The sequence below is a fragment of the Parus major genome, chromosome 1A, assembly GCF_001522545.3.
Source record: "Parus major isolate Abel chromosome 1A, Parus_major1.1, whole genome shotgun sequence".
Classification (NCBI taxonomy): domain Eukaryota; kingdom Metazoa; phylum Chordata; class Aves; order Passeriformes; family Paridae; genus Parus; species Parus major.
The window spans coordinates 5,433,275-5,461,157 of record NC_031773.1 but is presented as its reverse complement, the minus strand read 5'-3'; the positions used below and the strand labels follow the sequence as shown (position 1 = coordinate 5,461,157).

The 27,883-nt window shown below is 35.4% G+C and overlaps 1 protein-coding gene across 5 annotated transcripts in view; it reads left to right on the top strand.

Annotated features, from left to right (window-relative positions):
* UPF2 (UPF2 regulator of nonsense mediated mRNA decay) overlaps nucleotides 1–27,883 on the top strand; it is a 52,372-nt gene that overhangs the window by 12,318 nt on the left and 12,171 nt on the right. For all 5 annotated transcript variants that reach the window (XM_033514341.1, XM_033514342.1, XM_033514340.1 and 2 more), the window contains exons 5-19: nucleotides 292–489; nucleotides 1,686–1,835; nucleotides 2,239–2,342; nucleotides 2,664–2,749; nucleotides 9,073–9,181; nucleotides 10,373–10,486; nucleotides 11,718–11,834; nucleotides 16,836–17,021; nucleotides 17,565–17,768; nucleotides 18,368–18,643; nucleotides 20,023–20,206; nucleotides 22,327–22,466; nucleotides 23,504–23,608; nucleotides 24,526–24,624; nucleotides 25,292–25,459. In XM_033514341.1, the coding sequence (XP_033370232.1) occupies nucleotides 292–489; nucleotides 1,686–1,835; nucleotides 2,239–2,342; nucleotides 2,664–2,749; nucleotides 9,073–9,181; nucleotides 10,373–10,486; nucleotides 11,718–11,834; nucleotides 16,836–17,021; nucleotides 17,565–17,768; nucleotides 18,368–18,643; nucleotides 20,023–20,206; nucleotides 22,327–22,466; nucleotides 23,504–23,608; nucleotides 24,526–24,624; nucleotides 25,292–25,459 (2,240 nt within the window). The remainder of the gene's footprint in view (nucleotides 1–291; nucleotides 490–1,685; nucleotides 1,836–2,238; nucleotides 2,343–2,663; nucleotides 2,750–9,072; nucleotides 9,182–10,372; nucleotides 10,487–11,717; nucleotides 11,835–16,835; nucleotides 17,022–17,564; nucleotides 17,769–18,367; nucleotides 18,644–20,022; nucleotides 20,207–22,326; nucleotides 22,467–23,503; nucleotides 23,609–24,525; nucleotides 24,625–25,291; nucleotides 25,460–27,883) is intronic.

Below are 27,883 nucleotides of genomic sequence, written 5' to 3'. Positions count from 1 at the left end.
ACCACGTATTGTGCTGCTTTGTTTTTCTTGATTTTACTTCCTCTGATTCTGTCTGTATTTTCAATCAAAATGAAATTCACAATTTTAGGATAATTTCTTGATGTGTCTAATACTAATATTGAGTTGTTAAAAACACTTTTAAAGTATGCATTGAAATATTTAGGTGAAAACAGAGTTAGTAATAAATAGTTTAATGCTTTCTTAAAAGGACTCTTAATCTCTAAAGTGCCTCACCATAGAAGATTATAAATATGTGTAAATAACTTTCTTACGATTTCACTGTTTTGGCAGAACATGGACCTGGTATTGATATTTTCACACCAGGAAAGCCTGGAGAATATGACCTGGAGGGGGGTATCTGGGAAGATGAAGATGCTAGAAACTTCTATGAGAATCTCATTGATTTGAAGGCTTTTGTGCCAGCAATTTTGTTTAAAGATAATGAAAAATATTCCCAGAACAAGGATTCCAGCAAAGATGAATCAAGAGGTAGGATGCTTAAATGACTATTTTCTTCAACATATCTTGTCCAACAGATAAACAAACTTGATGGACGTAACGAGTCTGTGATGAAATAACTTGTTGCAATCAGGACAGTACACCAGTTTGGATAAATTTTTAGGGATTAAACTAGGGGTAGGAATTATATCTGGTTATTAAGGAAGAAAAAAATTAAATGCATTTTAGTATTGTTAGAATTGTAAATTTCAAGTAATTGGAGGCTAACCAGTGTGAATAAATACCAACTTTCCTCTGAGAAATGGGAAGAGTTTTCCCTTTTTTGCAAATGTTGGTGTTAGGGTTTTTTTCACTGTTATTTTCTTATTAAATTATTAATGGTAGGTGACTTTGTCAGCATAAAATTTCACTAGATTCATAGGCCTGGGTGGTTCCTCACTTCTGATACAGCTCTCAGTTCACACCCAGGCATGTGCAGACTTCAGGTACAGTGGGATAAAAAGTCACCATCCCTGGCTCAAAGTGTTACAGAAGATGCATGTGTGGAGAATTCTGACATTTCCTTGTAAGGATTTTTGGATATTGGAGCAGCTTGCCCAGAGAGACTGGAATCTCTGTCTTACTATTTTAAAATAACTGGAAAAATACCTGAGAAATCTGGTGTGAGTGGTATTCATCCATTTTGACCAAAAGTTTGAACTGGAGATAGCACCAAGGTCCATTCCAGACTAATTTTGTCTGTGATTCTAAACATGTTACTTGTTTGTGAGTCTATATTTCCATATGATGTGCACTGTTTAGAAGTTGTCACACTCAGCTTTGAAAAATTTTAGAATTTTAATAAGGGTTATCTGCCTTGAAATTTATTTTTTTTAAATGAAGCATGGACTGCAAATGCAATTGGAAGGAGGTCTGAAAAAACAGTAGAATTCTGTACATAGTAATCTCTTGGAAAAATGCTCAGTGTTGAACCAGTGCTGTGGTCCAAGAAAAATATTAGCTATTCTTTTCTGAATCCTTATCAGATTGAGATATCATGTTCAAGGAAACTAATAATCTTTATTTCTGCATTTTCCTTTTTTTTCTACATCTGTGTAAAAGGTTTTCCAATAAGACATTAAAGAGATGTAGGTTTAGCAGCATTAGTCTTCCTGTATTCCAGTAATGACTGTATAGTTAACAATTTCTTAGTATTTATTTGATATTTCTCCTTTATTTGTAAATAGATTCAAAAGATGCCAAAGATAATAAGGAAGCAGCTGGGAATGAGGATCTGGAATTGGAGCTGGAGAACCTGGATATTAATGATGATGCGCTGGAGTTGGACTGTGGAGATGAGGCAGAAGATCTTACAAAGAAGCTTCTTGATGAGCAAGGTAAAAAGAATTGATTTAAGAATTCTATTTCTTCCTGATTTGTTTTTTTTAACTTGATTGTTTTAGTTTGTGGATTTGTAGAGTTCATTCAAGGGAATTTATTTATTTGTTTGTTTATTTATGAAACTAGTAGCTAGAAACTGCTAGGACTGTGATAAATATTTTTGTAGTAAGTCATTCAGAGAAGTGAAAATTATTTTACAGATGTTTATGCAGTGAAAATTACCAATTCTTTCACACAGCTTTTAAAAGTAAGCAAATATAAAGGCAGTTGCCTGAAAAGTGACTACACAGAGGAATACTTAACTAAACATTGTAAATGCACTGTTTGGGGAATGTGTACATAAATGATTGTATTTCATAGCTTAAAGATGTCTGCTGTTTGTTTATTTCCCTCTGTTAGAACAAGAGGATGAAGAAGCCAGTACTGGATCTCATTTAAAACTCATAGTGGATGCTTTTCTTCAGCAGCTTCCAAATTGTGTCAACAGAGACCTCATAGACAAGGTACGGTCATAGTTTCAGGTTTTTGCTCTCTTAAAAGCCATAATGCTAGATCAAATAGATAGGAAATAAAGATTTCAAGCTTTGGAGTCTGACAGTAGCTGAATTAATTTTGTAGTTGGTCAGTATTCCTCTCAGTGGACGTGTTTTCTAACTATTCCAGTTCTAGCCAAAACTGAAGATTTTTCTTTATGGTTATTTTTAAAGCAGTTGCATGTAATAGGAATAGCTCTGTAAAAGCCATGTTGAAACACCAGTTTCTGTTGCTTTTTTGAAAACCCACTGCATTAAAGTGGAGTATTGCATTAACTTTCCTCTTTATAGGCAGCAATGGATTTTTGCATGAATATGAATACAAAAGCCAACAGAAGAAAACTGGTACGAGCACTTTTCATAGTTCCTAGACAAAGGTAAGAATGGAAGGGGACCAAGCTGGATCCACCCATTTATTATTTAATTTAGCATGTGCATGTACTTTTAAAACCAGTGTATATTCCATTTGTTTATTCCTGATGTGTACTTTTGGAGTGCACAAAGGAATATTTAAAATCAACAATCCACACCATGATATTTTGTCACAAATTAAGGATTTTAGTAAGGATTTTTTTTTCCTGATATTTGGTGTTTACAGCAATTCTCTTTTCATTACCTTTTTTTTTTTTAAAAACTATGAAAATAATTGTAAAACCTTCCTGATACCAAAAAGGGAAGATTTATTTCATGCAGGACAACTTGTTTTTTGTGTTAGAGCCTGTGGACAGTTAGAGCATAGTTTGGAAGGAGGATTTCTTGTGATATGTTAATTCTGATGCAGTACATGGCCATTATAACAGCCTTGTGCCTTCTGCAACAGCCAATTCTAGGCCAGCCACTTTGAGCCTGGCTCCTTTTGTCTGTGTACATCTGCCTGTGTAAAGCTCTTGCTTTCTCCTTGCCTCTGTGTAAGCAGATTTCCTGCACTTACAGGAAGAGCCCTGCTTCCAAAAATGATTTTAAATATTCAAATAAAAACATTGAATTGATTGGAGGAATCATTTATTTTGCTGATCTCTGGTAAACTTGAGCCTTAATTTCACTGAGGTGAAATTATGAAGAAGTTGCTTTACTTGCTTCACCTTGCCCTGTTTCTCACAATAAGCTGTTTTGATGCTGCATTTAATTTAAAGTGAACATGCTCATCTTGGAATTCTTGTTAAGAGTTTACACTGCTTTGATTCCATTACCTTTTAACACTGAGGGGGAAAAACATAGCTTGAGTTTCTGTTTTGTCTCAACACATGTGTAGACTGGCTTTGAATGAACAGACTTTGGTGCTTTGTTTTCCTAAAGTTTAATCACTGCTTGTGCTGTGTTTTCAACCTTAATTTAAAGGTTAATTTAGCCTATTTCTACATCCCATTTATAATAAGCATCTGCTGTGCTAATAACCCTGTTCCCTTGCTGTGTGAAAACCAATGGTTTGTTTGCTGACTGAGGCATTAACCTGACTCCACGGTGAAACAGTGCACATAATCTTTCATTCTCTTGTGTATTCTTGCCTCTAAAACTCACGGGTTTGGCCTCAGTGTTTGGAGACTTTGACAGAGGCCTGATTGTGCCTAACATGAATTAATGACAGAGAAGGCTGACAGCTGATGATCTTCTGTGTTAGATGGAATAAGGTGCTCTTCAGCCCAAATGACGGTTGTAGATAAAGTAACATTTCTGTTCATCAGCCTGCTGGTAATCATGAAATGCATCAAAGCACAATGTGAGAAGAATTGCTTTTTCATAGCTTAGAGCATCTGCAGCAATGTTAATCAGCAGGAGCACTTAGACTTAACGTCTTCAGCTCTGCCATAATAGAGAACTTTCCATACAGTAATGTTTGTACCACTGCCCTGTATTGTTTCCTGGTGCTGTAGGTTCCAGATTGCTGAAATTGATCATTAACTTTTGGAACCTCTTGGAAAATCCCTTATTCTCTTTGCATAATCTGCTAAATTGTGCTAGGTGACAGTGATCTGGAGGAATTTGCAGATGTGCACAGCAAAAGGAGGTTCTTCATACAGGAACAGCATGATAAAGCTTGTAAATTCAGCAGTGTGATTTCATAGATGGCATGAAAGCAGAAGTTAAATTCCTGATATATTGCACTGTTAAATGTCTCTGATCAGGCTGTACTATGAACAGAATTAAGAAACTCCTAGAAGCACACATAGTTTCCTCATTGCCATCTGTTGTCTTCCAGTGGTAATTCCATTGCCCTACAGATTTGTATTAAAAGTCATAATAATTTTAAAAATATTAACTTTTCTGATAGAACTCACCAGAGCAGGATAGATGGTGGGGTTGCCTCAAGGAGCTGTTACTTTTGTGATGGTTCTGGTCTCCAGTAGTTGGAACTAACATTGAAATGAATGGCTCAGCTGATCCTCTCACTGCTGGTCTTTAGTTATAAATACGAATTTTTCCTAATACTAAGATGCATTAAAATTTGATATATAATCCTTTTTTAATTCCTTTTCCTGCTATCTGCTGTGGGACCTACTTGACTAATGAATACTTGAGTTACCTTGATTCTTTTAAGATCTTAAGTTCAGTTGTGTTCATGTGTCTGCTTTGGTGACCCCGTCTCTGGGCCACTCAGCTGGAGAAACAGGATGTTGACAGACCTGCTTGTTCTGAACACCAGCATTTGGAATGTAAATACCAGCTGAACTGCTCACAGATGCAGACAATTTGAAAGGAGAACCTATCCCAATATTTAAGTAAACTGTATTGCTGCAACTGGTAAAAGGGCAGTTCTGCTGTGTCTTCAAATCAACATTCATAATTCTTTCTGATACAGAAAATTCTATCTATTCTGTAACACACGGATTGGAGGCTTTGTATACTGTGCAGTAACGATGATTTTGCTCTGTGTATCACTTCACTGAGCTGTAATGATATGGTTTTACCTTCCATTATTGTCACATACTTGTTTTCACTAATCCAGGAATTTTTGCAATATCTCTCTGGGATACTGTGGGAGAAGAGTGTTGGTTGTGCTAATGTTTTTGAGGAGGGTGTTTTGTGAAAGCTTCAGAGGAGCAGTGTCCTTGAGGATGCAGATAAAGCAGTATGTTTTCCGAAAGTATTTAGTTTCCAGGCGTATCAGTTAATGCTGTTTAAGTTCAGCTGCTTTATTTGTAGCCATAATGAGGTATTTCAATGATAGAGTAAGTTTTCTTTCTTTTCCTGAGATCACTTTTGGGAAATGTGCAGGCACAACAGTTGCATCAAGAAAGTGTAAAACTGTTTTTTTTTTTTGTTTGTGGTGTAAAATGGACACTGTGAAATCAAAGTCATTATGTAGTGTTTCCAGGGAGCTTTCTTGCTACCACTGGGGTTGGATAGATTGGGACAAATCAAGATTCTTCAGGACAGAAAACTTAATTTGACAAAAAAGGCCGTTTCTTCCTCAACTCGCTGTAAATCAGTGTTAGAATACATCTTTGCCCTGCTCTGTTGAATACTGATGAATGGATCACATTTACATTTTCAGCTGTGATTTGAACCTCCAACCCGACAGAACAGAAGGCCTTTTAAAAGGATTTTTCAATGCCAGTATACGAGTGGCTTTCACATTTGCATTGGAGAATTGATTTAGAACTAAATATTAGCCTTTTAATCCAAGGCTGCAGACAGTGATTTAACCCATACTGCTCAGAGCTTTAGGACTTTTCTGTGGTTCTTTGCTGTCTAACTGAACTGTCTTCCTATACACAGAATTATTTAGGTTTACCAGAATACTGCAATTCTATAAATTATTTTCTTTTACTTTAATATGAGAAGTCTGAAAACTTTTCTTAGGCTTTAAATTCTAAACAATTCTAGAAAAATGTTAAGCAGGATATAGGGACTGTTGTGGTTTATGATATTTTTTGATGTTCCCATCTATGGTGATCTGTGAAGTTGCAAGTTTACCTGCAGTAAGAGATCTGTTGTTCATGTGGAGGTTTTTAGTGTTATTTTTGGTTGTTCTTAATTCAGAAGTTAGCTGTTTCTTAAGTGTTAAATAGTTGTGCACATTTTAACTCAAAAGCTGCAAGCCTCCAGTGTATTTACTGTGAGCTTTTTATCCTGAGACTTCTCTGTACCAAGGTCCTTTTTGTTCAGTTGAACTTGACTTACCAGTGTTTCAAGGGCCTGTTTCAGTTGAGGGTAAAATTGAGGGATGTGCTTGAGATCAAGGAGTTTTATGTCCTGATGAAGAAATAAAAGCCAAAAGTGCTTCCCTGGTAACATTCCAATTCCACATCATCCTTCTCTTCCCACTGAGCAGTGTGGGTGGCACTTAGTACCTGTTCAGGCCCTGTGAATGCACTGATTTTATCCATTATGATTATGCTTGTGAGGCAGGAGTTCTGGCTCCATTGTTTCAGTCTTTAAGCAGTCTTGTAGAGTCACAGAAATTAGGAAATGTACAAAATGCCCCCTTCACTCTTCCTGGGCATAAAATTTTGGATGCATCCATTTTGGAGAGATTGAGATTAGGACTTTTTAAAGTTTTTCTGTAAGTTGGTTTATGATTGGTTTTGCTTGTTTGGGCTTTTTAAAATAAACTGACATTTGAAATGGTAGAAAAAATATATGTTCTTAGATATTACACTGACATGTTGCTCGTGGGCCTGAGATCCAGAGCTGACTAGATATCAGTCCATGGTATGTGATCTAAATGACAGTGGTCAGAGGAGGTGCTTTTTACTGTGGTGGTGAATATTCAGGGTGCTTAACATGGACTTCAGAGAGTGACTGACTCATCCCTGATGCCACATCTTGCTTCATAATCAGAAGAGCGGGAAGAGATAACAATGTGGGGTTTGTGGGGATTTAGTTAAGTTCTTTCCCCCTTCTCAAGAGAAAGAAATACTTTTGGAAGGAACAAAGCACTGCATGTACCAGTAGATGGTGCCACTGATACTGGAGTGTTTCCACTGCTGAACCTGAACTTTTGTCTCCCCTGAGAGGGAATCTCTGATTGCCAATTTCAGTATAATTAACACAAGGCTTTTCCTTACTATATTTCACCTATTTAGAAATACCCAGTCCTAGTATGCTTCCCCATGAAGAAACCTTTTGTGTCCTGCAAGGGAATAACAACAATGTGCTCTAAGTCTATTTTTCCCCCAGGTATACTCAGTTTACAGAGATGAAATTATTAGCTCTCAGCAGGCTGGCATTTGTTGAGACCAGAATAAAACTTATTTATCTTAAAAATTAATTAATTAAATTTATCTTAAAATAGTTGCCATACAGAAATCCCCTCAGTTAAACAACCTTAGTTCCACTACAGTCCTCTCTTAGTTTAGCTTTTGTGTGTGTGTGTGAAGTAGTGAGACTTTCACTGCTCTCAAAGTTAATGGCTAAATGCTTAATAACATGGTAGTAATTTGCTGTGGGTAGTCAGCCTTGACTGTGTGTTCCAACAAGTTCAAAAAATGTAAATACTGCTTCAGTTATTGATTAACAAAAGAGATAAAAACTGTTCAATAGGTAACTGAGATACCCACAATGTTTCACCAGGAATCTTTTGTGTTGTCAGGAGGCTGGCTGGTTATGCTTTTTGGGGGGGAGTATATTCTGCTGCTTCTAGCCCACAATTTAAATACATAATTGTCTCTTTTTCTGTAAGTGGGTATTAAATGTCTTAGAAATGGGCTCCAGTGACGTAGAGGCAGAAAGGAGAAAGGAGGCAGTTGTGATGGCTTTGTTTTGGGGTTTTTGTCTTGATGCTTTGTGCCAGGACAAGCTCCGTGTATCAACCGTGCCTTTGGATTATTTTTGTCAGTGTATTTTTTCTTTTTCTTTTCCTTTCCTAAGCAGTAGGGAAAACCTTAAGCCTTCATGAAGTGTAAACTCTTGATGCATTTTTCCCTTACAGGCAATTTCTCATTAAAAGCATGCAAATTTAGGATGTTCCTCTCCACTTACTTTGGCTTGTTCTAGAGTTCATCTGTTTACTGCATTAACTTAGGATTCTGAAAATAAAACGAAAATACTTCCTTCAGCTTGTTACATGATATTATGAGGCCTCAGAGTGCGGTTGGTTTCTCTGCATTTAAAATTGATATATACACAGCTGGTTAGCATAAATGTGCAAAGGAAATGGGTGTGAAGGAATGTAATTAAGGCAAGAGAGAAGGAAATAAGGAAATTCTATAGAAAGCTTGAAAATATTACCATTTGTGGGAGTACTAGCAGAGTTTTTGGGAAAAGGGTGGCCACATCAGGTCTGCTCAGCTTTGTTTTATGTAATAACTGCTACATTCATTTAGAAGTTTGCCACCTTAAAAGTAATCTACCTTCCTAGTTATGTCTGCTGCTTTTCAGAAAGAATATTAGTACTGTGCCATAGCCCATGGGCTTGTCTGGAAGAACCTTTTTTTTGCATGTTGAGATGGATCTGAATTTTCTTTCTCTTTGGTAATTTATTGAAGGTCAAATTCTGTTGCTGATGGTATTCAGCATTTTATCTATGGTAGGAGTCAAAAAGGAAGTTAACTATGAAGTATTCCAACAGGTTATGGTGGTTTACTTTCTTGTATTATTTTTAAATGATATTGTATTTTGAAGTGGGCCAGAAAAATTCCATGTGTGTAGTTCTGTCAGTGCATTGATTCTTTTCACAAGTAAAATGGTGCCCATATTTGTAGACATAAATACATTTTTGTCTATGAATTGTCTGTTTTATCCTCTCCTTTGTTTGCAGATTGGATTTGCTACCATTTTATGCAAGACTGGTTGCCACATTGCATCCCTGTATGTCTGATGTAGCAGAGGATCTCTGTTCCATGCTGAAAGGGGATTTCAGGTTCCATGTATGTTTTAGTGATTTCGTTTTTTACTAAAACCAGATTAACCAATCTTATAAGTCATCCTTATGAGGAAAACCCATTTTGTATTATGTAGATACTGCTTCTAAAACTCAGTGAATATTCTTCTGTCAGCTCAGCAGTTCTAGAAAAAAGAAGAGAAATTTTTGTAACTTTTTAAGTCCTTGTAGAGGAGAAGTTTTTACAGCTTTCCATATATGCTCACATATTTATATAAATGAGCTATACAACAGTTACTGCAGATGTTACAAAAATTAGAAACTCTGCTTCATCTGTTAAGAATTTTCTGTAAATTAATAGCTTGCTTTTAAAATGAGACCTGACCTATTCTAACATTTCCCACTACAAGGCTACTATTGTAGTGATCACTATTATCATTCAGTATTTAATTCAAAATAGATTTTACAATTTTCATCTATCATAATTTTCCACATAAATGTACTTTTCCCTGTTGTTTCCTTTACTTTAAGTGTTGTTATCAAAATTATTGTGGTGCACAGTGATGATTCCCTCTAACTCACAAAACTATTTTCTGAGTTTTGTGGCACAGGTTTCAAATTTTTTTCTAATATTGACATTAGAAATGTGTATAAATTGCTCAGACTTACTTGAATCTTAACTATGTTAAGTTTATCAGAAAAACCTCTTTCTGTTGGGGAAATACAGTTTTCTATTTTGCAGATTATGTTTAGATGTAGATATATATTTGTGTTTTGTTCCTAAATTTTGCTGACTGTCAGTAATTTTAAAAGTCTGCATGTTACTAAATCTGACTTGAAAAAGCCATCAGTGTTTAATATTTCTTTGAGGACAGTACAAGTGGCCCTATTCATGTAGAGACTTCTTACTGATTCTGAAAATACAGAATCTAATATATTTTATCACTGCTTCACTGTGGCAAAGGAGGAGGATCTGTGGCTGTAGGTATGTTAGAGGAATTAATTGTTTTGGGGGGTGGGGAGATGGGGAGAAGAACAGAAAATCTTCTGAAGAAACAAGGTTGTAAGGGAGAGTTTTAGGAAACCCAGTGAGAAGTCAAGGTGGAGCTTGAGGAACCAAGCCGATACCAAACACTGCTGAATTCCCAGGTGTATTTTGTGCATGTTCAGATAAAAGTAATTTAGAAGAATTTGGTATTTTTGAGGGTCTACAATCAATTTTTTGGTTGTTTTTTAGGTAAGAAAAAAGGACCAGATCAACATTGAAACAAAGAATAAAACTGTGAGATTTATTGGTGAGCTTACCAAGTTTAAGATGTTCTCCAAAAATGATACTCTCCACTGTTTAAAGGTTGGTGTTGTGATAGTCCTGTGTTCCTGTGTATGCTGAAAATGTGTCCCCATCCTATTCCCCTTCACTTACCTGCTGCTGATGTTACATGGGATGTTTTAAATCCTGGTGTCTTTGGCTGCTGTGTATGAGGAGACTTTTATAGCTGCTATAGAGGTTAGAATATTTTACATCTTCTAATGGGAGGAACATACTAAAATAAACTTCTACATTTGGACACAACCAAACTGCTCATAATTTTCTTTTTAAGTATGGCAGACATTGGTACTTATTAATCTGCTGTACATTGCAAAACCTCCATTATGTTGATTTCAATTAATGTTTTTGTGGAGGCAATAACAGTAAGAGAAAAGGACTGGAGGCAAAAAGCATTTCAGTGATGCAATGCAAGGTGTGGCTTTTATGCCATTTTAGCACGTGCTTTTGTTTGTTGAGGAGCAAAACATCTCTGGAAGGCATTGATCTCTAGGCACATCATCTCACTTTGGATGCTGATTAACATTCAAACCTTGATGTCAAGTCCCAAATTAAAAATAGGTTTTAAAAAATAAAAGTGCCTTTGATAAAAGATGCTTGAGACTCACAGCTTAACATCACTTCCTGTGTGAATAGTTTCTATTCATTGACTTGTTAGATATCAAACTGAATTCCTAAAGAAATCATAATCACTCATCATTTCACTTCTCTGTCTATAAAATGCTGTAAAATGCAATGCTGTATTAATTATAGTTATTGCTTAACTTATAACAGTGCTGTTAGGTGTCCTCTGAGGTTACTGTGCCCTTGTGCAGTAATGAGTAGTTTGGGTGTTTTTATGCTGGTCTTTCAAAACATCCTGTTCTTCTGAAGCCTAAATTTGGGGTCTATAGACTGTTCTTATGAGAGTTTTAAAATGAGATTAATCTTTTGAATGTTCATAGAATGGTTTGGGTTGGATGGGACCTTAAAGATCTTCAGGTTCCAACCCCCTGTCTTCCTCCTAGACCTGGTTGCTCAGAGCTGCATCCAACCAGGCATTGAACACTTCCAGGGATGGGGAATCTAGATTCTCTGGGCAACCTGTGCCAGGGCCTTGCCAGTCCTCACATCTGATCAGTGAGATCAACTTGCATTTATTCTGTAAAGAATTTAGAACACTATCATAGTTTTCAGTCTGGTAGATATAACTTAATGTTTTCTGGAGCTGAAAAAGATGTTTAACAAGCTGTACTTTTGTATAAATACATACCAGATGCTTCTGTCAGACTTCTCTCATCATCATATTGAAATGGCTTGTACCTTGCTGGAAACCTGTGGAAGATTCCTCTTCAGATCACCAGAATCTCACTTAAGAACCAGTGTTCTTTTGGTAAGAGAAAACTTGCTTTCTTATGGGGGAGGTGTCATGGCCTGACTTAAAGCAATTATTTTTGAAACTATTCTTGAGAACTCCAGTTGACCTAAAAACCTCTTCATGACTTGAAAAGAAATGTAAAAAAAAGAATTCAGTTTCTGAAGTAAAAAGCTATTGCTTTTGCACTACTAATGTTCAGAGACAGGGCAACCCCAGAGGATGTGGTTGCAAGAATATTGCAGCTGTACTTGAACATGCCTGAAATAGTCTTTGGGAGAAAAATAGTAGTAAATGGAACCAGACATGATTTCAACTGGAAGTGAAGACATTTGTGCAAGAGGTGGTTTCTGTGCGCTGTATAATGATCTGGAGTTCTAAATGTGAAAAGAAAAGTTTATGAAGACACTAAGAGAAGCAGTTTTAGAAGTAGAGATTGGGAAATAAGATTAGAATTGCAGTCTGTCAGTCTGGAGAAGTACTGGCAAAGACTTAAAAAGAGCTGAATAAAAAATAAAAAGAGCTGAATAATACATTATTTGACTTGGGAGACAATTCTTAAACTCTGTGTCCAAGGCAAGAGCCTGAATCAGACATGGTTGAAGAAGACCTTCAAAGATAGATTGACCTTTCCTTAAACCAGGTCTAGTTAATGGAGTTGTGTACTTTGGTATACTGTTGTACGATTTCTTTTCCACAAAATACTGGTTTTTTTCTGAACTTCTTTGAATGTCAGAACATCTGTTGAGGTGGTACAGTCGTGAGAGGAAAGAGATGAGCAAATTCACTGCAAGTTCCTTGGCTCTTGTTTTTTGTAGCAGCATACTTTGTATCTTGAAAGGTTTAAATCTCAATTTTCTAAAGGTTTGCCAGCTGATGTGTTGTATTGTGCAATATCTTCCTTTCCATAATCAAGTAATTTTCCCTTGAAAATCCCATTCTATTATGTTTAAAAGACATTTCCTCATTGCTGTCACTTTTTGGTAGTCAATAAAAATTTTAGAAGTGAGGAAAAAATTAAATACTTACACCAGAGCTGGGTTTTGTAACTGACTGCTTTTAGTGTTGGGCACTACAAAAATACTGACTGTTAGCTGGATTGCTGGAGTCTGCTGGATGAATGCTAAACATGGCTTAACTGTGAAGTGCAAGACAGACCACAAACACTGTTTGAATCACTGAAGCTTAAAGCCTCACGAGGTTTAGGATAAGTAGTCTTTTCTTATGCATTGAGGAACCAGGAGAAGGTGGAAGATGGCGAATAGGTTTGGAATATATTTATTAAGATGTAAAATAGGATAAATAGATTTGTATTCTGCATTCATCTTAATAGCTGCATCTTCTAAGAATCCTGTAAAAAGCCTACAGAGATTAATTTTGACTTAAATAGTCTTGTACAAATTGGATCATAGTCTTATGGTCCACACAAGTTAGTGTGAACTGTGGAAAAAAATTCTCCTAAAGGAAGCTGATAACAATCTTATGGTAAAAATCTAAGTGACTGTAAAGCTGATATACTCTTTTGGGTAGAATCAATGCCTGTTGATCCTCTAAATAATTGTTGGTCCTAATCTTTACTGCTGACGATGTATTTTGTAATAAGATTCCAAACAGGCCATGTGTCTCCTATTAAAGACAATGTTGCTTTGTCCTGGTGTAGAAGAAAGTCATAGTTAAGAATGGATTTAAAAAGTAATTAAGGAAAAATTACTTATTGAGAAGTAAAGTGTTCTATAAGGGCATCGCAAATTTAGTGGCACTAAGTTACTTATTCTAGAGAACTATTTAGTGATCATATCCTGATTTTGTGGAACTACTTCATGTTTTGCAAATTATTTAAAGATTCTTCTTTTATTAGGGCAATGTTTATTTCTAGTAATGGTCCTCTTGGCAAATCTTTCAAATTCAGTGTCCTTTATGTAATTTAAAATACTGATGTAAAACTAGATTTGCTTTATGGTTGATCAGTTGATAAATTAATTGCTTGAATTGGATTTTTTGAATTGGAGATTTGAAAGGAAGATCAACATCATCTTGATCTATGTTTCTGTAGCATAATCAAGTTAAAATGTCAAATTCTTGTATTATACTGTTGTGGCCTTGCTGAAAGAATATTTGAAATTCTGGTATTAAAAGCTTCCTAATGCATTTTTAATCATTTAATTTAGACAATTGTCTTAAGCTTTAGGGCCAGATCACTTGTGTTTATAAATATACAGAACTTAAGCTACATGGCAGCTTCCTTCTTGATGTGACTGCTCTTTACTGGTGGTGTTGAAACTGTGGCAGATATTGTTTGTACAGGCAGAGGCTGTGACAAAATAAATGCAATTCATGTAGAACTGTGTTAATTCACTATAACAATAAGTTGCTTCCACAAAATAAAAAAAATTCCATTTTGAACTGTCAGAACAAGTAGCAGGGCAGAGCAGTGCAGGTATTAAAGGGAAGGAGGAGCTGAACAGTTTCAGTGTCTTGCTGTAATCTGTTGTTTAAATGTCAGTCATGCTGAAATGCTTTCTGAAATTGGAATTCTCATGATGCTTAAGTTTTGATTAGTAACTTCTTCCTTCTTTTTTCTTTTTTTTTTTAAATTTTTTTTCCATAGTGGTCATCACCAAATTTTCTTTTGAAATGCTTCTGTAGGATATGCTATGTGCAGACAGATTTTGCTATTCACCAAGAACCCAAACAGTTTTAATATTTTAACAAGGATACTTTAATGTTGTCTGTGGTTTGTTTTTATTGAAGGAAAAACAGAAACCTCACCTTCAGATGTAATGCTTTACCTGTTTATTTCATCATTTTAGCCTAGTAAAACGGGGATCCAAAGTAGCTGATGAGCTTAAAGCACTTTGGACTGCAGGTCTTACTTTTTTTCTTCTGAATTGCCTCAAGGTTTTTGTTACTACAAACAGTCTAGTGTTATGATTTCTCTTCCCAGTCTGACCATCTGATGCCTTAGCTGAAAAGGGACTGAAAAGGTTTCTTGAAATGCTGAAGATTTTTAATAAGTAGAGATTAAGACTAATACAATCCACTTACAGTTAGAACACACACTCAAGACTGCTCAAAACCCAATAAATTACAGTGATATTGAGCCTTCAGGTAGTGCATATTGTTTCTTCTGGGAAGAACCATTTTAATTATAAACTATTATTTACAGTATAATGTACAACTTTTTATAATAGGAAAATACACAAATTGTGTAGATTTAGGGAATTTTAAATGTTATTTGCCAGCCCTTCTGCCATTTTCTCTGTTCTGCTTCACTTTGACCCACTTCATTTTTCAGTTTATAGTGTAGCATGATAAATGCTTTTAAGGCAGCAAAGGTGTATTTTCTCTTGATCTATCTAGAAAAGGTGAAAGATTTTCAGAGGTAGCATTAAGATATATGACATGGTAAAGTTTGGGAATTTTCTACTCTAAGTATTTTTTCCCCACAGAAAACAATTTATGTACTCAGTTGTTAAGTGCTGTGCATCTGTTAGGTGACTGTAGGAAAATGTGCTGCTACTGACAGAAATTTCCCATTTGGAAAGGAAGAGTCTCACAGGGAATCAAAGGAAAGACCATTTATGTTGTGGAAAAGGTTAAGAATGAAATGCCTTAGGGTTGATGTCAGATGGAGACCTTCCTGGTGATAGATGACTAAAATCCAGGAGGAAACTTACATTATTAGTTGGGTTACTATGTTGCACAAAGCTTCTCTAATGCTCATTGAATTAGCAGCTGAAACTCAGGGTTAAGGAGCTGTTTGAGTACATTGATATTTCAGTTGAACTGAAATGTCTGCCATGTAAAAGAAATTTTAAATTATTCAGGTTAAGTGGAAAGGCCACCAGCATGAAAAACAGTGTTTTCTCACCAATAATCAAAGGAGGTTTAAACTCTTGGTTGCTTTACTAGACTGCATGAATGGTTATACTAACATTTGTGTGTAGGGATGAAACAGTACTTACATATTAATTTTGTTTGTCTGTTTGAAGTTGTAAATTACTGTGTAGCCAACCTCTAGCAGAAAATAAAGTTTACCAAGGTCCAGTTTCCTGGTGAACCACCATAGAGGGATTTAGAATATATAGGATCACTTACAGAATTAAACCTATATACATATAATTACACAGATGCATACTGAAAAGCATTTAATAATGGAATTAAGCTCATCCTCAACTGTAAAAATCAGCAACTTAGAAATGCTATTTTTATTCTTGTACAGAATTTTTAGATAAAAGAAATTTTAAAACCCCACAAAATAAACCTTAACTTACATATCTAAGTTGAGCTATGGAGAAAAGATTGTATTAAGTGAGGAAAATCAGGACAAACCTGAAAATCAAGCACAATAATTAGTGCTCTTACTTGTTTGATTTTTCCTGAAGCATTACTTTATGATAGAAAGGTTTTTTCTTGTACTTTTCTTTCCTGCTTTGGTAAACAGCAGTAATGGAGCATGGAATAAGGAAAATTCTGTTGTCTAAACCTTTGGAAATTCATATGAAACCATCAAAAACTCTCTGGAGTTACATGCAGATGTAAAAAGTAGATTGCCAGTCTTATGATTCACTGTGTTTGTGCCAATACACAATTATTTCAGCTACTTTAATTAAATAAAAGCTAGTTAAATAATGTTTAAACAGAGTTCCTAGTAAACCATTATCTTATCAATGATATATAATATAAATAATATATAAATATAACAATATAAATCATTGTGAACCATTTATCTGAACAGTAGCATTAAGATTTTGAGTTAAATCTTAAAAACTTTTCCGAAACCTTTTTTACCACAGGTGATCTATTATAATAATAGGGATCATAAAGAAAAATGGCCAAGGAAAGAGCAACACAGAATCATATATTTGTACTTTGTCTTTTTTTCTCTCTACCCAAGTTTTTAACTTAATTTTCTGCAACCTTTCATATTTACCATATCCCAAATGTAGCTCTAAAAGCCTTTGGCTTGAAAATGTGGTATGTCAGCATCTCTAACTGGTCATTTGCATTTGTTTCCAGGAACAAATGATGAGGAAAAAACAAGCAATGCATCTTGATGCACGCTATGTTACAATGGTAGAAAATGCCTATTACTACTGTAATCCCCCTCCAGCTGAAAAAACTGTGAAGAAAAAACGTCCTCCTTTGCAAGAATATATCCGTAAGCTTCTTTACAAGGATCTCTCCAAGGTCACCACAGAAAAGGTAAATCATTTCAAAATCTTTAATACACTTTTTACTGAAACTGCTGTAGTGGTAACTTTGGAAAAGGTTTGGGGAGAGCTATGTTTTTTTTCAGTTGCAAGGAAGAGGGATCATTTTTGTATACATGAATAAAGTGGTTTAATTTCTTTTATTGGAATATGTAGAAGCCCCAGTTGTAGACCTGTGTTCTCAACAGTATCAAATGGTGAAAAAAGGGAGAGTGAGATGAGAATAATTGTGTTCTGTACATTGTGTTGGGAGAGTTAGGGATAAAAGGCTTCAGTTAAATACAGACTCTAAGAGCAAGTAAATGGTGGAACATCCTTGGACAGCTTGATCAGTAGCTTAAGGACAGCAGTTGGGTTATGTACATAAAGTCTTCCATAGCTACTGCAGATCTGGAGGATGCCTGGAGGGGGAGAAAGAGGTTGTTCGCAGGTGCTTACAGGGATTTCATCCCAACCAGAAGAGAGTGGGGATGACAGGGAGCATCTTGATATTTTACCTGCTAAAATGTGAAGCTTGTCTTAAAATTTGGTTTAGGTCCTGAGACAGATGCGCAAGCTGCCTTGGCAGGATGCAGAAGTTAAGGACTATGTTATATGCTGTATGATCAACATCTGGAATGTGAAATATAATAGTATTCACTGTGTAGCCAACCTCTTAGCAGGGTTGGTCCTTTACCAGGAAGATGTTGGAATTCATGTTGTGGATGGAGTGCTAGAGGATATTCGACTAGGAATGGAGGTAAGCAATCAGTATTCTTGCTAAGCTGTACTCAATCTACTTACATTGAAAGGAAAACTAAAATTGTTGTGCTTAAAGGAAGGAATCCTTGGATTCTCTTTTTTGTCTGATGACTTTTCTACCTCACTTATTTGCTTTGTATAGGTTTATTTAAATTAATAGAATAATTGTACCAAAAAAATACCCCAACAAAACCAAACTAACAACATTTCTTAAGACAATCGTTTTGCCTCCCTTATCTTAGTAAGGCCACAGAATTTCTTTGACAGTGTAGACAGATTTACACAACTTCAAGTAACTTTGGAGATCAGCCCATATTAAAAGCTGTTATAATTACAAGAATTCTCTGGGTGATGAAAAGTCATCATAGATTTAAGACAGAGTGCATGCTAAATGTATTGGAACTTAAATACTAGCTGACCAGCTTTCATAACTATTTAATGTTTACTTTCATGTAATGTGTGTAGCCATAAATCATCTTTTATTATAAGAAATTCTGTCAACTTTTTAGTGCAATTTTTCCTTTGTAAAAGGTTGGTTGAGTTGGTTGGTCTGTTTCTGCATGACAGAGTGAATTTTCTTGTTCTTTTTTGATAAAGGTTAATCAACCAAAGTTCAACCAACGGCGGATCAGCAGTGCCAAGTTTTTGGGGGAGCTTTACAACTATCGAATGGTGGAGTCAGCTGTAATATTTAGAACTCTGTATTCCTTCACCTCATTTGGTGTGAACCCTGATGGCAGTCCTAGTCCACTGGACCCTCCAGAACATCTGTTCAGAATCAGACTCGTCTGTACTATCCTCGATACCTGTGGGCAGTATTTTGACAGAGGATCCAGCAAGCGAAAACTTGATTGCTTCCTTGTATATTTTCAGGTATTCTAATTTTTACATAGCTCTGTAAAGTTCTTTAACAAGCTAATATGAGTTGGTCTGGTACATATTTATCTCCTTGTTCTCTTGCACTGTAATTTGTAGAATCTTGTCTGTCTGGTAGCAGTTTTTGTTTCAAGTGTTGAATTATGTTGAGTTATGCCAAAATGATTTGAGGCGCTCGGTGTTCATATTGGGGTTTGCTGAACTTGAAGAAGAGAAGATTATTTAGACTGCTGTCTTCAGCTAATGGTTTTTGTAGAGAAAGAGGAGGCAGATACTTCTAAGGCATGCTCAGTGAAAGGAAGAGAGGTAATGGGCATAAGCTGCAGCAAAGGAAGTTCTGACTCAATAAATGTAATGAAGGTGGGGAAAAGGTTTCATAATGAGTGCTTAAACACTGAAATGAAGAATTTCAGACCATGGAATTAATGCTAAAACTTACTGCATTTAATTTACTTTTTTCTTTTCTCTATAATTTATACTAAAACAAGGGTATTAAAAAATTAAAATTAAGGTGATAACTTATTTCAGACCTTTGAGGTACAAATCACTCATCTGCATGCAAGGTGTAAAATAATGTTTTGAAGAATAGAACCTCAGAATGGTTTAGGTTAGAAGGGACCTCAAGGAAGACCTTGTTAAAACCCCCTGCCATGGGCAGAGACACCTCCCACTAGGCCAGGCTGCTCACTGTATGATATAGTCTGATTTTTAATGCAAAAATAAATGTTTCAGAGAAGACATTATTGTATTTTTGTTACACCTAATAATTTCAGTAAGCCTTCCTCTTAAGCATATAATCTTTTAAGTAAGATTCTGTTTCAGTTTCAGGTGCAGTGTTTGCAGCACCTTAGTTCTCAAGTTCTACTGTTAGATTCAATTAAAATTGGCATTTATTTTTTACAATGTCACTGTAAGAGGTATATGTGAACTTGTTGTAAAGCAAACTGGATAAGGCATTTGAAGCTGGCTGTAGTCTAAAGATTTTTTTTATGACGTTTCCCCCATTCCTATAATATGCCTCTGGAGAAATTAATTTTCTTGAAAATATTTGGGGGAAGGAATTGAAAGCTGTCTGGTTGTTAAGTGGTCATCTCTTGTAGAAGGAGTTTACTCTGAGAAGGCACTTTCTTGTCAGGGCTTTTTTGTTCTGTTTTCATACTTTTAACAGTAGTTACGATTCTTAATGTTTGTGATTTTTGATTATCGAACAAGATTTAGTGATATCAAAATATCTAATAGTTGTATGAAATAGGAAAGTAGTGACATGAAAGCTTTTGTATTTTTTACTGTACAAATAAGGCATTTTAAACTTCATAACTTTAATGATTTATAAACATCAGTGTGCATATAATTGATTTTAATATTTGGTATTCTAGCGCTATGTGTGGTGGAAAAAAAGTCTGGATGTTTGGACAAAGGACCACCCTTTTCCTATAGACATAGACTATATGATCAGTGATACACTGGAACTGCTGAGACCAAAGATAAAGCTCTGCAATTCTCTGGAAGAAGCTGTCAGACAGGTGCAAGACTTGGAACGAGAATTCTTAATAAAATTGGGTAAGAAAATGTGCAAGGGAAGTTAGGTATTTTTGACAATTCCTGTAGTTCTTAAAATTGTCTCTTTATGATGGTAATAGGTAAATACTGTTATTGTTATGATCATTTATTCTCATGATTGAAATATTTTTTGTAACTTTTTTGCATGTTTTTTTCTAATCATCATAGATACCATACAGAGTCTCCATAATTCTAAAGTAAATAGATGTAAAAAATATTCAATATGAATACTCTTATATAATAGTATTTGGGGAGCAGAAGTCTATGTGTGTGTGTATTACTTCTATGGGATTACTTTATGGAATCATATGGTGCAAGTGATGAGGAAATAAATCCTTAATTTAATCAGAAAAATGTAGGAATCACACTAATTTCAGGAGAAAACAGTTGGGCTGGCAGCACGGCTCAGTTGAAAATATACTGCTATCATCATATTAACCTTTAAACCTCTTGTACATATCCATTCTTAGAAAATGTTGGATACTACTGTGCTCATTACTTGTTAAATGAAGTTGTTTTCTAATCTTCCATTTTTATTTGAAAACAAGCATGTTCATTAAAAGTTCTTGTATGTTAATTTTACACTTTGTAAGTGTTAATTAGAGCACTTCACCTACTTGGACACATTCAATTTTTAAGAATAATTCTTTAATTTAATTCTTTAGTTAGCCACATAAAAGGTTGAAACTTCTGTTTTAGGAGGAACTTTTTTTTAAAATATGCTGTTTATTTCATTTACATGCCTTGAAATTCCCTTCATAGTAACTGAAAAGCAGATTAAAATTCCTGTATGGTGTGATCTAAACTCACGGTTTTCATGCTGTCAAAATGTTAACCAAGAAGAAATATACAATGTGTTATATAAACTGTAATAGTCTTTTGAAAGGTACTCAGCACTTCCTTCTACTAATAAAAGGGGCTGCACAAAACTTTACAGTAATGGCTGATGCTAAGTGCAGTTGGTCTAATGTCAAAAGAGGAATGACAACCTGAATAGTGACTGTGTTGATTCCTCAGTAAATTCCTAGAAAAACTAGTGGCCTAGAACATCATTCACATTGACATTGAAATGTCATTGCAATGAACATTGACATCAGCAATCCTCTGAAGGATGAAGTGGCTCCATAAATTAAGAAAAGAAAAAAGAAGGAATGTATGAGAACAATAGTGTGTGAGGGAATTTCAAGGGTTTTGAATTGGATGACTTAATATTGCAGTGGTCATTCTCTAAAAACAGATTAATTTTTTTACTGAATGAGAACCATGCTCAAGTCTTAAAAACATTCTGATTGAAATCTATATCTAAGACTAAACTGGACACTGTAACACTGGAAAATGCTAGAAATAATTTTTCACTTCTGTGGAAATGGTACAGATAATGGTATTAGATTGAAGGATGCCTTACTGAAGGAAAGGAGGTATTTATGTCTGATATTTTACACACAGAGTAAACTAAACCATCTTGAAGGACAGAAGGCAAGCAGGTCAGCAAGAGAAGCTGCGAGATGAACTAAACACACAGTGTAAGAATTTGTCAGACCTGTCTGCAAGGAGAATGAGCACACCAGCTAGTACTTGAGGAAGAGACTTCACTTTCCCAGAGATTTCATACAGGCACCTACATCCTCATAGGTTCAAGTACAGCCTCAGAGCATTAGGAGAGAGTTATAAAGGTTTATTACAGGCTGAGAAAATTGTTTCAAAACTGTTAATTGACAGTAGAGGGAAGTACTGCTGCAAAGACTGCAGGGCTTCATGTCTCTGGATTCTGCTGGTTTTGTGCAGTCTCTGTGCTTTGGTAGTCAGATTTTGTAGTGTGTTTCAATAGGGTCCACATTTAGTTTGAGGATGGTTTGAGGCAGTTTGAACAGCTTCTTCTGTTCTCTGGGTGATTTTAAGCATTCTCTCTAATGTTTTCCTCCTTTTCTGGCAGGACATTATTACTCATTGTGTCTAAGTTAACTATATAGGAAATGTTTCATTCAGAAGTCAAATATTATAACCAATGGGAAGTTTTAGTGCTCAGTAACAATGGACTTTTGAAGTGTTCTTCCACATGTAACTCGAGTGGTTGTATGTGTTCTAATATTCTACATCTTTCTCTTTTTTTTAAATTTCAGGAATTGTGAATGACAAAGATTCCAAGGATTCCATTACGGAAGGAGAGAATCTGGAAGAGGATGAAGAAGAGGAGGAAGGTGGAGCAGAGACAGAGGAACAATCTGGAAATGAAAGTGAAGTAAATGAGCCAGAAGAAGAGGTAAACTTATTCATTTACCTTGCCCCATGTAAAAGTAGTGATTTTTATTGTTTATTACTTCCTGAAGCCCTTCTAAGTCAGAGTTAGCAGGTGAAATCTGGGTGTGCACAGCCCAGTCAGTACTGTGAGGATATTGCCGTCCTAGTTCCATGTAAGTGGAAAACTGAGTGTCTAAGGCTTATTCCATATTTTAGCAGAAACTTGAACCTGACAGCTTTGCTCAGGGTGCTACTTCTCGACAAGAAAATACCTTCAGCTTTTGGCATGAAAAAACCTCACTTTTAGATGACTTTCTTTATCTGTTGTAGAAACATTTGTATTGACTAAATGTCAGAGTAGTCATTAGGAAAAATAACAGGTGTTCAGGGTATGCTTATGCAATATGAATAAATAAAAGATTTATGGAGCATAAAAACCTTCCTTGTTTACTGTGCTAATAATATTTTCAATCAAAAATGGTGGAGCCAATAAAAAAACCCACAAGTACGTAGAAATTCTGACTTGTCACTATGACACAGCAAAGTTGACATGATAATGGTATTGTTACAAGAAAATGAGTTCATCAAGGAAACAGAACAATTTTTCTCCATCTGCTTGGGCTGGTTGATTTACTAATAAGCTTTCTTTCAATAGATGTCTCTCAGCATTAAAGGTCCTGAAGTTTGGCTGGTTTTGTATTTTCACCCCTAAATTAGTGTCAATAGAATCAGAAACAGTACCAGGGTAGGGAAGGCACCTTGAGAGATTTTTGTATCTCCTTTCTTTGGACTTAATGAGTTCTTGGCAATCCATTCCTTCAGCTTGAGTTGTTCCCTCTGAATGGCAGAGTGTACCAGACACTACTCCCAGTTTTCTGCTGTACATTTGTGAAATTAGTAATAAAGCTGAGTGAGTTCAGATTGGAACATTAAATAAAAACTAAACCAAGCAAATTTACAAAGACTCAACTAAGCAGCATGAGAGTTTAGGAAAATGTTTGAGGAACCAGCTGTCCTTCTTTTTTTAAAATAGTCAGCAGTTAATATTGAATATTCCAGGAGGGCTCTGACAATGAGGAAGAAGAGGGTGAAGAAGAAGAGGAGGAAAACACCGATTATCTTACGGACTCCAATAAGGAAAATGAAACCGATGAGGAGAATACAGTATGTATTGAGCTGGAGATAAGTGAATTGAATTTGCATCTTTGGTTTTCTTTACTCTGTTTTTTGTCAGTGCTGCTCATAACATATCTGGGAAAACACAGCAAGGACGCTTCCTGTTACTCTTTCAAATACATTTTATAGCTTATTTTCATATTTGCAAACTTTGGTTATTATCTTTGGAAAAGTTTTATGCTGTCACATTTACTGCAACATGTTTTCACAAGACTGTGAGCTTTCACAGATAGCTAGACTGGAAAATACTGTGTAAATGATGGTTTTGCAATGCCAGCAATAGTAGCAAACTAATAGGATATAACAAGGTAAACCAATTATACTCCACTAGATCTCAAGACAGAAAAGGAGACAAGAGTTGTGAAATTCCTACAATACAAATTTGGGATTGACAGAGTGTAACATTTGCAGCTAAAGAACCCATGTGTTTGAGCCTGAATTGCAGTTACATAGTAAGGAAATAATGGACATTATTGAACAATGTGTAGGGGTGCTGGCTTCTGACATTTTTGTTGTCACGTTGTGCTTTCCAAATAATGGAAGGAAGAGTAGCCATTTTCTTGAAAATACCACCTAATTTTATGGCCTTAATGGAAAATTGAGTTAAAATAGGTGTGTTAATGATAGATAGATAATTTTTTTTTATTGTTGCCATATCTTGAATGTGTCTATGCACCTGCACACACACACACGAGTCTGTCAGAATCTTATGAGTGACCATAAATCAGGAAATATGCCTTTCAAGAAAATAATCAAGGCTGAAAACTTTCTTGAACAATTTGGTTCTATGAACCTTTTGATTGTGTATGATAAAAAAGCAATAAGGATATTTTCCACTTATTTCTAGACTGAATATTCATGTTTCTGAAACCAATGTAATGGACAATGTTTTTCCATTGCAATAGGAGGTAATGATTAAAGGAGGAGGACTGAAGCATGTCCCTTGTGCAGAGGATGAGGACTTCATTCAGGCCTTGGATAAAATGATGCTGGAAAACCTTCAGGTATAAATAATTACTTTCTTAATTTAATGTACAGCTAACTGTAGATGATTTTTTTCTTAAAGTAAATATGTGATTAATGCTTAGGTTGCTGTACTAAAGGAGTGAAGATTTTTTTTTCTGTGTTGTGACCTCTTTTCTGCAGTTGACTTGTTTGGCTTTTAGTAAAATAGTTGTTAATTGTATTGTTTGCCCAGTGAATACATGACATACTGACATATATTTTACAGAATGAATAATGAATGCAGCAGATACTGTGCAACACTTCTGACTTTATAATAGGTTTTAGTAGTCTTAAAATGCAGATACATTTAAATTTACATAAGCTTTTAGTACTTTGTTTTCTTAGTCATATCTGGTAAATATTTCAATATTGAGTATGGCAGGCCCTGTATAATAAATATATTAATAAGATTTACAAAAAAATCTTGCATTAAGAATGTACATTCTGTGTCTCATCACACAGATTTCTTTCCCTAAGAGATTGCCTTGTAACTGTCTTCTTCACAAGCAAGGAAAACAAAAGGAAAATATAGTAACCCTAATAAATGTTTTTATATACTTCTTCACTTTCCTGGAGGTTAAACCTTTTCTCAGTTGTGAAAATCAATGTTGGCAGCCTGACTGTGTCAGCATTTGATCATTTATAGAAATCACTCTTTTTTCATAGCAACGGAGTGGTGAATCTGTTAAAGTGCATCAGCTGGATGTTGCTATTCCTCTGCATCTCAAAAGTCAGCTGAAGAAGGGCCCCCCACTTGGAAGTGGGGAAGGAGAGTCAGAGTCTGGGGACACGATGCCATTTGTCATGTTAACACGAAAAGGCAACAAACAGCAGGTAAGGTATAGATACTGTTGAAATAAATAAAGCCTTTCTTCAAAAAAAGTAACACAAAATTTTTTTATTTCTTCCATTTCTCAAAATCAGATGCAGTCAACTTCATATTGACACATGGAAAATACCATGTATAATTTCTCTGAATTCTTGGTTGTTAATAGAAATTATGTAGAAAAATTCCATGGTCAGATTATATCGTTTCTATTTACATTTGGTGATTCTGCCAGTGGGTCAGTGGTCTTGCATGTATTTTAGATATTCTTGTGGAAGATGAAGAGATGTGGTTGGTGGGCTGCCACTGAACATTGAAAGGAGGAGAAATAAAAAGGAATATTCCAGAATCTTTAAGATTCTACAGCTTTTCCTGAAAGCACTTTCAGCTTCAAATGAAGATATATGGTCATTGCTAAATTCCATTTCCTAAGTGACTGCCACTTTGCTGAATCTGTTCAACTTGCAAAAAGAAAAAAAGTCATTATCCCTGAAGACACAGTTAGGGGGCTGTGTCAGAATGCATGGAGTGAATGAATCTCTTGGAGAAACTTTTATGGAGTCAGGTTGATAAAACAAACTAACTCCTTACTTCATACTGCTAAGCTGTATGTTAGTCTTGGCTCTTTTCTCCAGTGTATGTTTGAATTTTCCTAGCTCAGCAAATGCACACTACACAAATCTTTACCTAACATATTCCACATGTATGTCTTGTCATGGTTTAGGGCTTTTAAAGAAACTTTTTCATTTTGGTTGAATAATTTGATGATGAAAATAAATTACTCTGAATTTATATGGAAAGCATACCCAAGGAATTGTTTCATGCCATGTATCTGAGCCTTTCAAGATCCATGTCATTACTTGGTTTTTACATTTGTTACCTAAATTGTGACAGTAGTGTAGCTGTTGGGTATAAACCTGAAGGAGGCTCCTTCTCTTCCTTCTTATGAAATACATTTTAAAAAATCCATGTAGGAAGTGGTTTTTCTGTTTTCCTGGTACTTGAATGTGGTATACAAAATTCTATTCTACAAAAGCTCTGACTAGGAGATTTTTAACTGTGGTCATTGGTCTGAGAAGGGGTTTAAGAGAGCTCAATTTAAAAAAAAAACATTGTTTAGTTTTTTCAGGATAACTTACTAGGAGTATCTGTAGTTACAAGGAATTTTGGGATCTTCATATTCCATGTAAAGGGGAAAATATTGCAGAAATGTGACTTAGAAAGAAAGCAGAACTTGTTCAGGAGTTTTCTCTACTCCTCCCCCAATATTTGGTTTTGGGAGTAGGCTCTTCCTGCCAAAACTCCTCTCAGTGTTTCTAGAAATGGAGAAAACAGTTGCTTTATAGACTACTTCAGCTCTTGAATTAATGAAAGGCTTCTTTGTCCATAGTTCTGTATTCAGAAAAAAAATGTGTTTTAGTACAGAGTTTTAATAGAAAAACAAGTAGGAAAGAAGAGGTGGAGTTGAAAAGAAAATAATTCTTCCTTCTTACGTTGCTTTATTTTAAATCTACATGAGCGAAGTGTGCAATGAGTTTCGAAGTGATGGATGCTTAGTTCACTGATCAGTTATAGCTGTAAACTTTCAGCTTTTAAAAACAGGCATAAGAAGTTTGCAGTAACCTGGGAGGCTGTAACTTCATCTGCACAGTCACCAGAGTGATAAATGAGATCAGCCTACTTGCTTGCTCTGCTAGTAATGATTTCAGTCTCTGTGTTCTTTGTCAGTGGTGCTCCTGAAACAAGAAATGTTAGAAAAATGGATTGTGCTGTGCTTCCTTCCCCAGGGTAACATTTGGTAGTGGAGATCCAGTTGCCAAATACTGAGTTACATGTCAGTATCCACTCAGATTTTAGTGCAGCATTGACAAGTAGTTGTTTTGGAGTAATACAAGAGCAACTGACTGGTATTTATCAGCTGCATGTATCCAAATTCATGGTTATTACAGGCTGATAGTGACATGGACACCATATTTTATCCTCAAAACTTAGAAAACTAGTAGCAGTAGAACCTAACATGGTTATTTGAAATTAAGATGATGGCATTGTGATTTATCCATAAGCTATGAGGGATCAAGGGGAAATAATGTTGGCATCATAAGGGATTAGAGCTGAGCTGTATCTAATACCACTTGGTATTTCTGAACCAAGAAGTTTTATGCCAGGTAGGTATGAACTAAAATGAGATGTAGACACTTAAAAGAAAGTCAAGAAATTTGGTTACTACCTAAGACAAAAGATTTCCTTCTCATTGAAGGATTTTAGCAAGGCTCCATAAAAGAATGATAATATCCATGGAATGGTCAAACCTCTCCCTGAATGTGAAAATTTTATCTTGTTTATATGTTCATTTCTTTATCTCATGGCATTTTTATAAAATCTGCAGTCTAGTCTTCTGAATAATGATTTTTCATCTTCCTTCAGTTTGACAT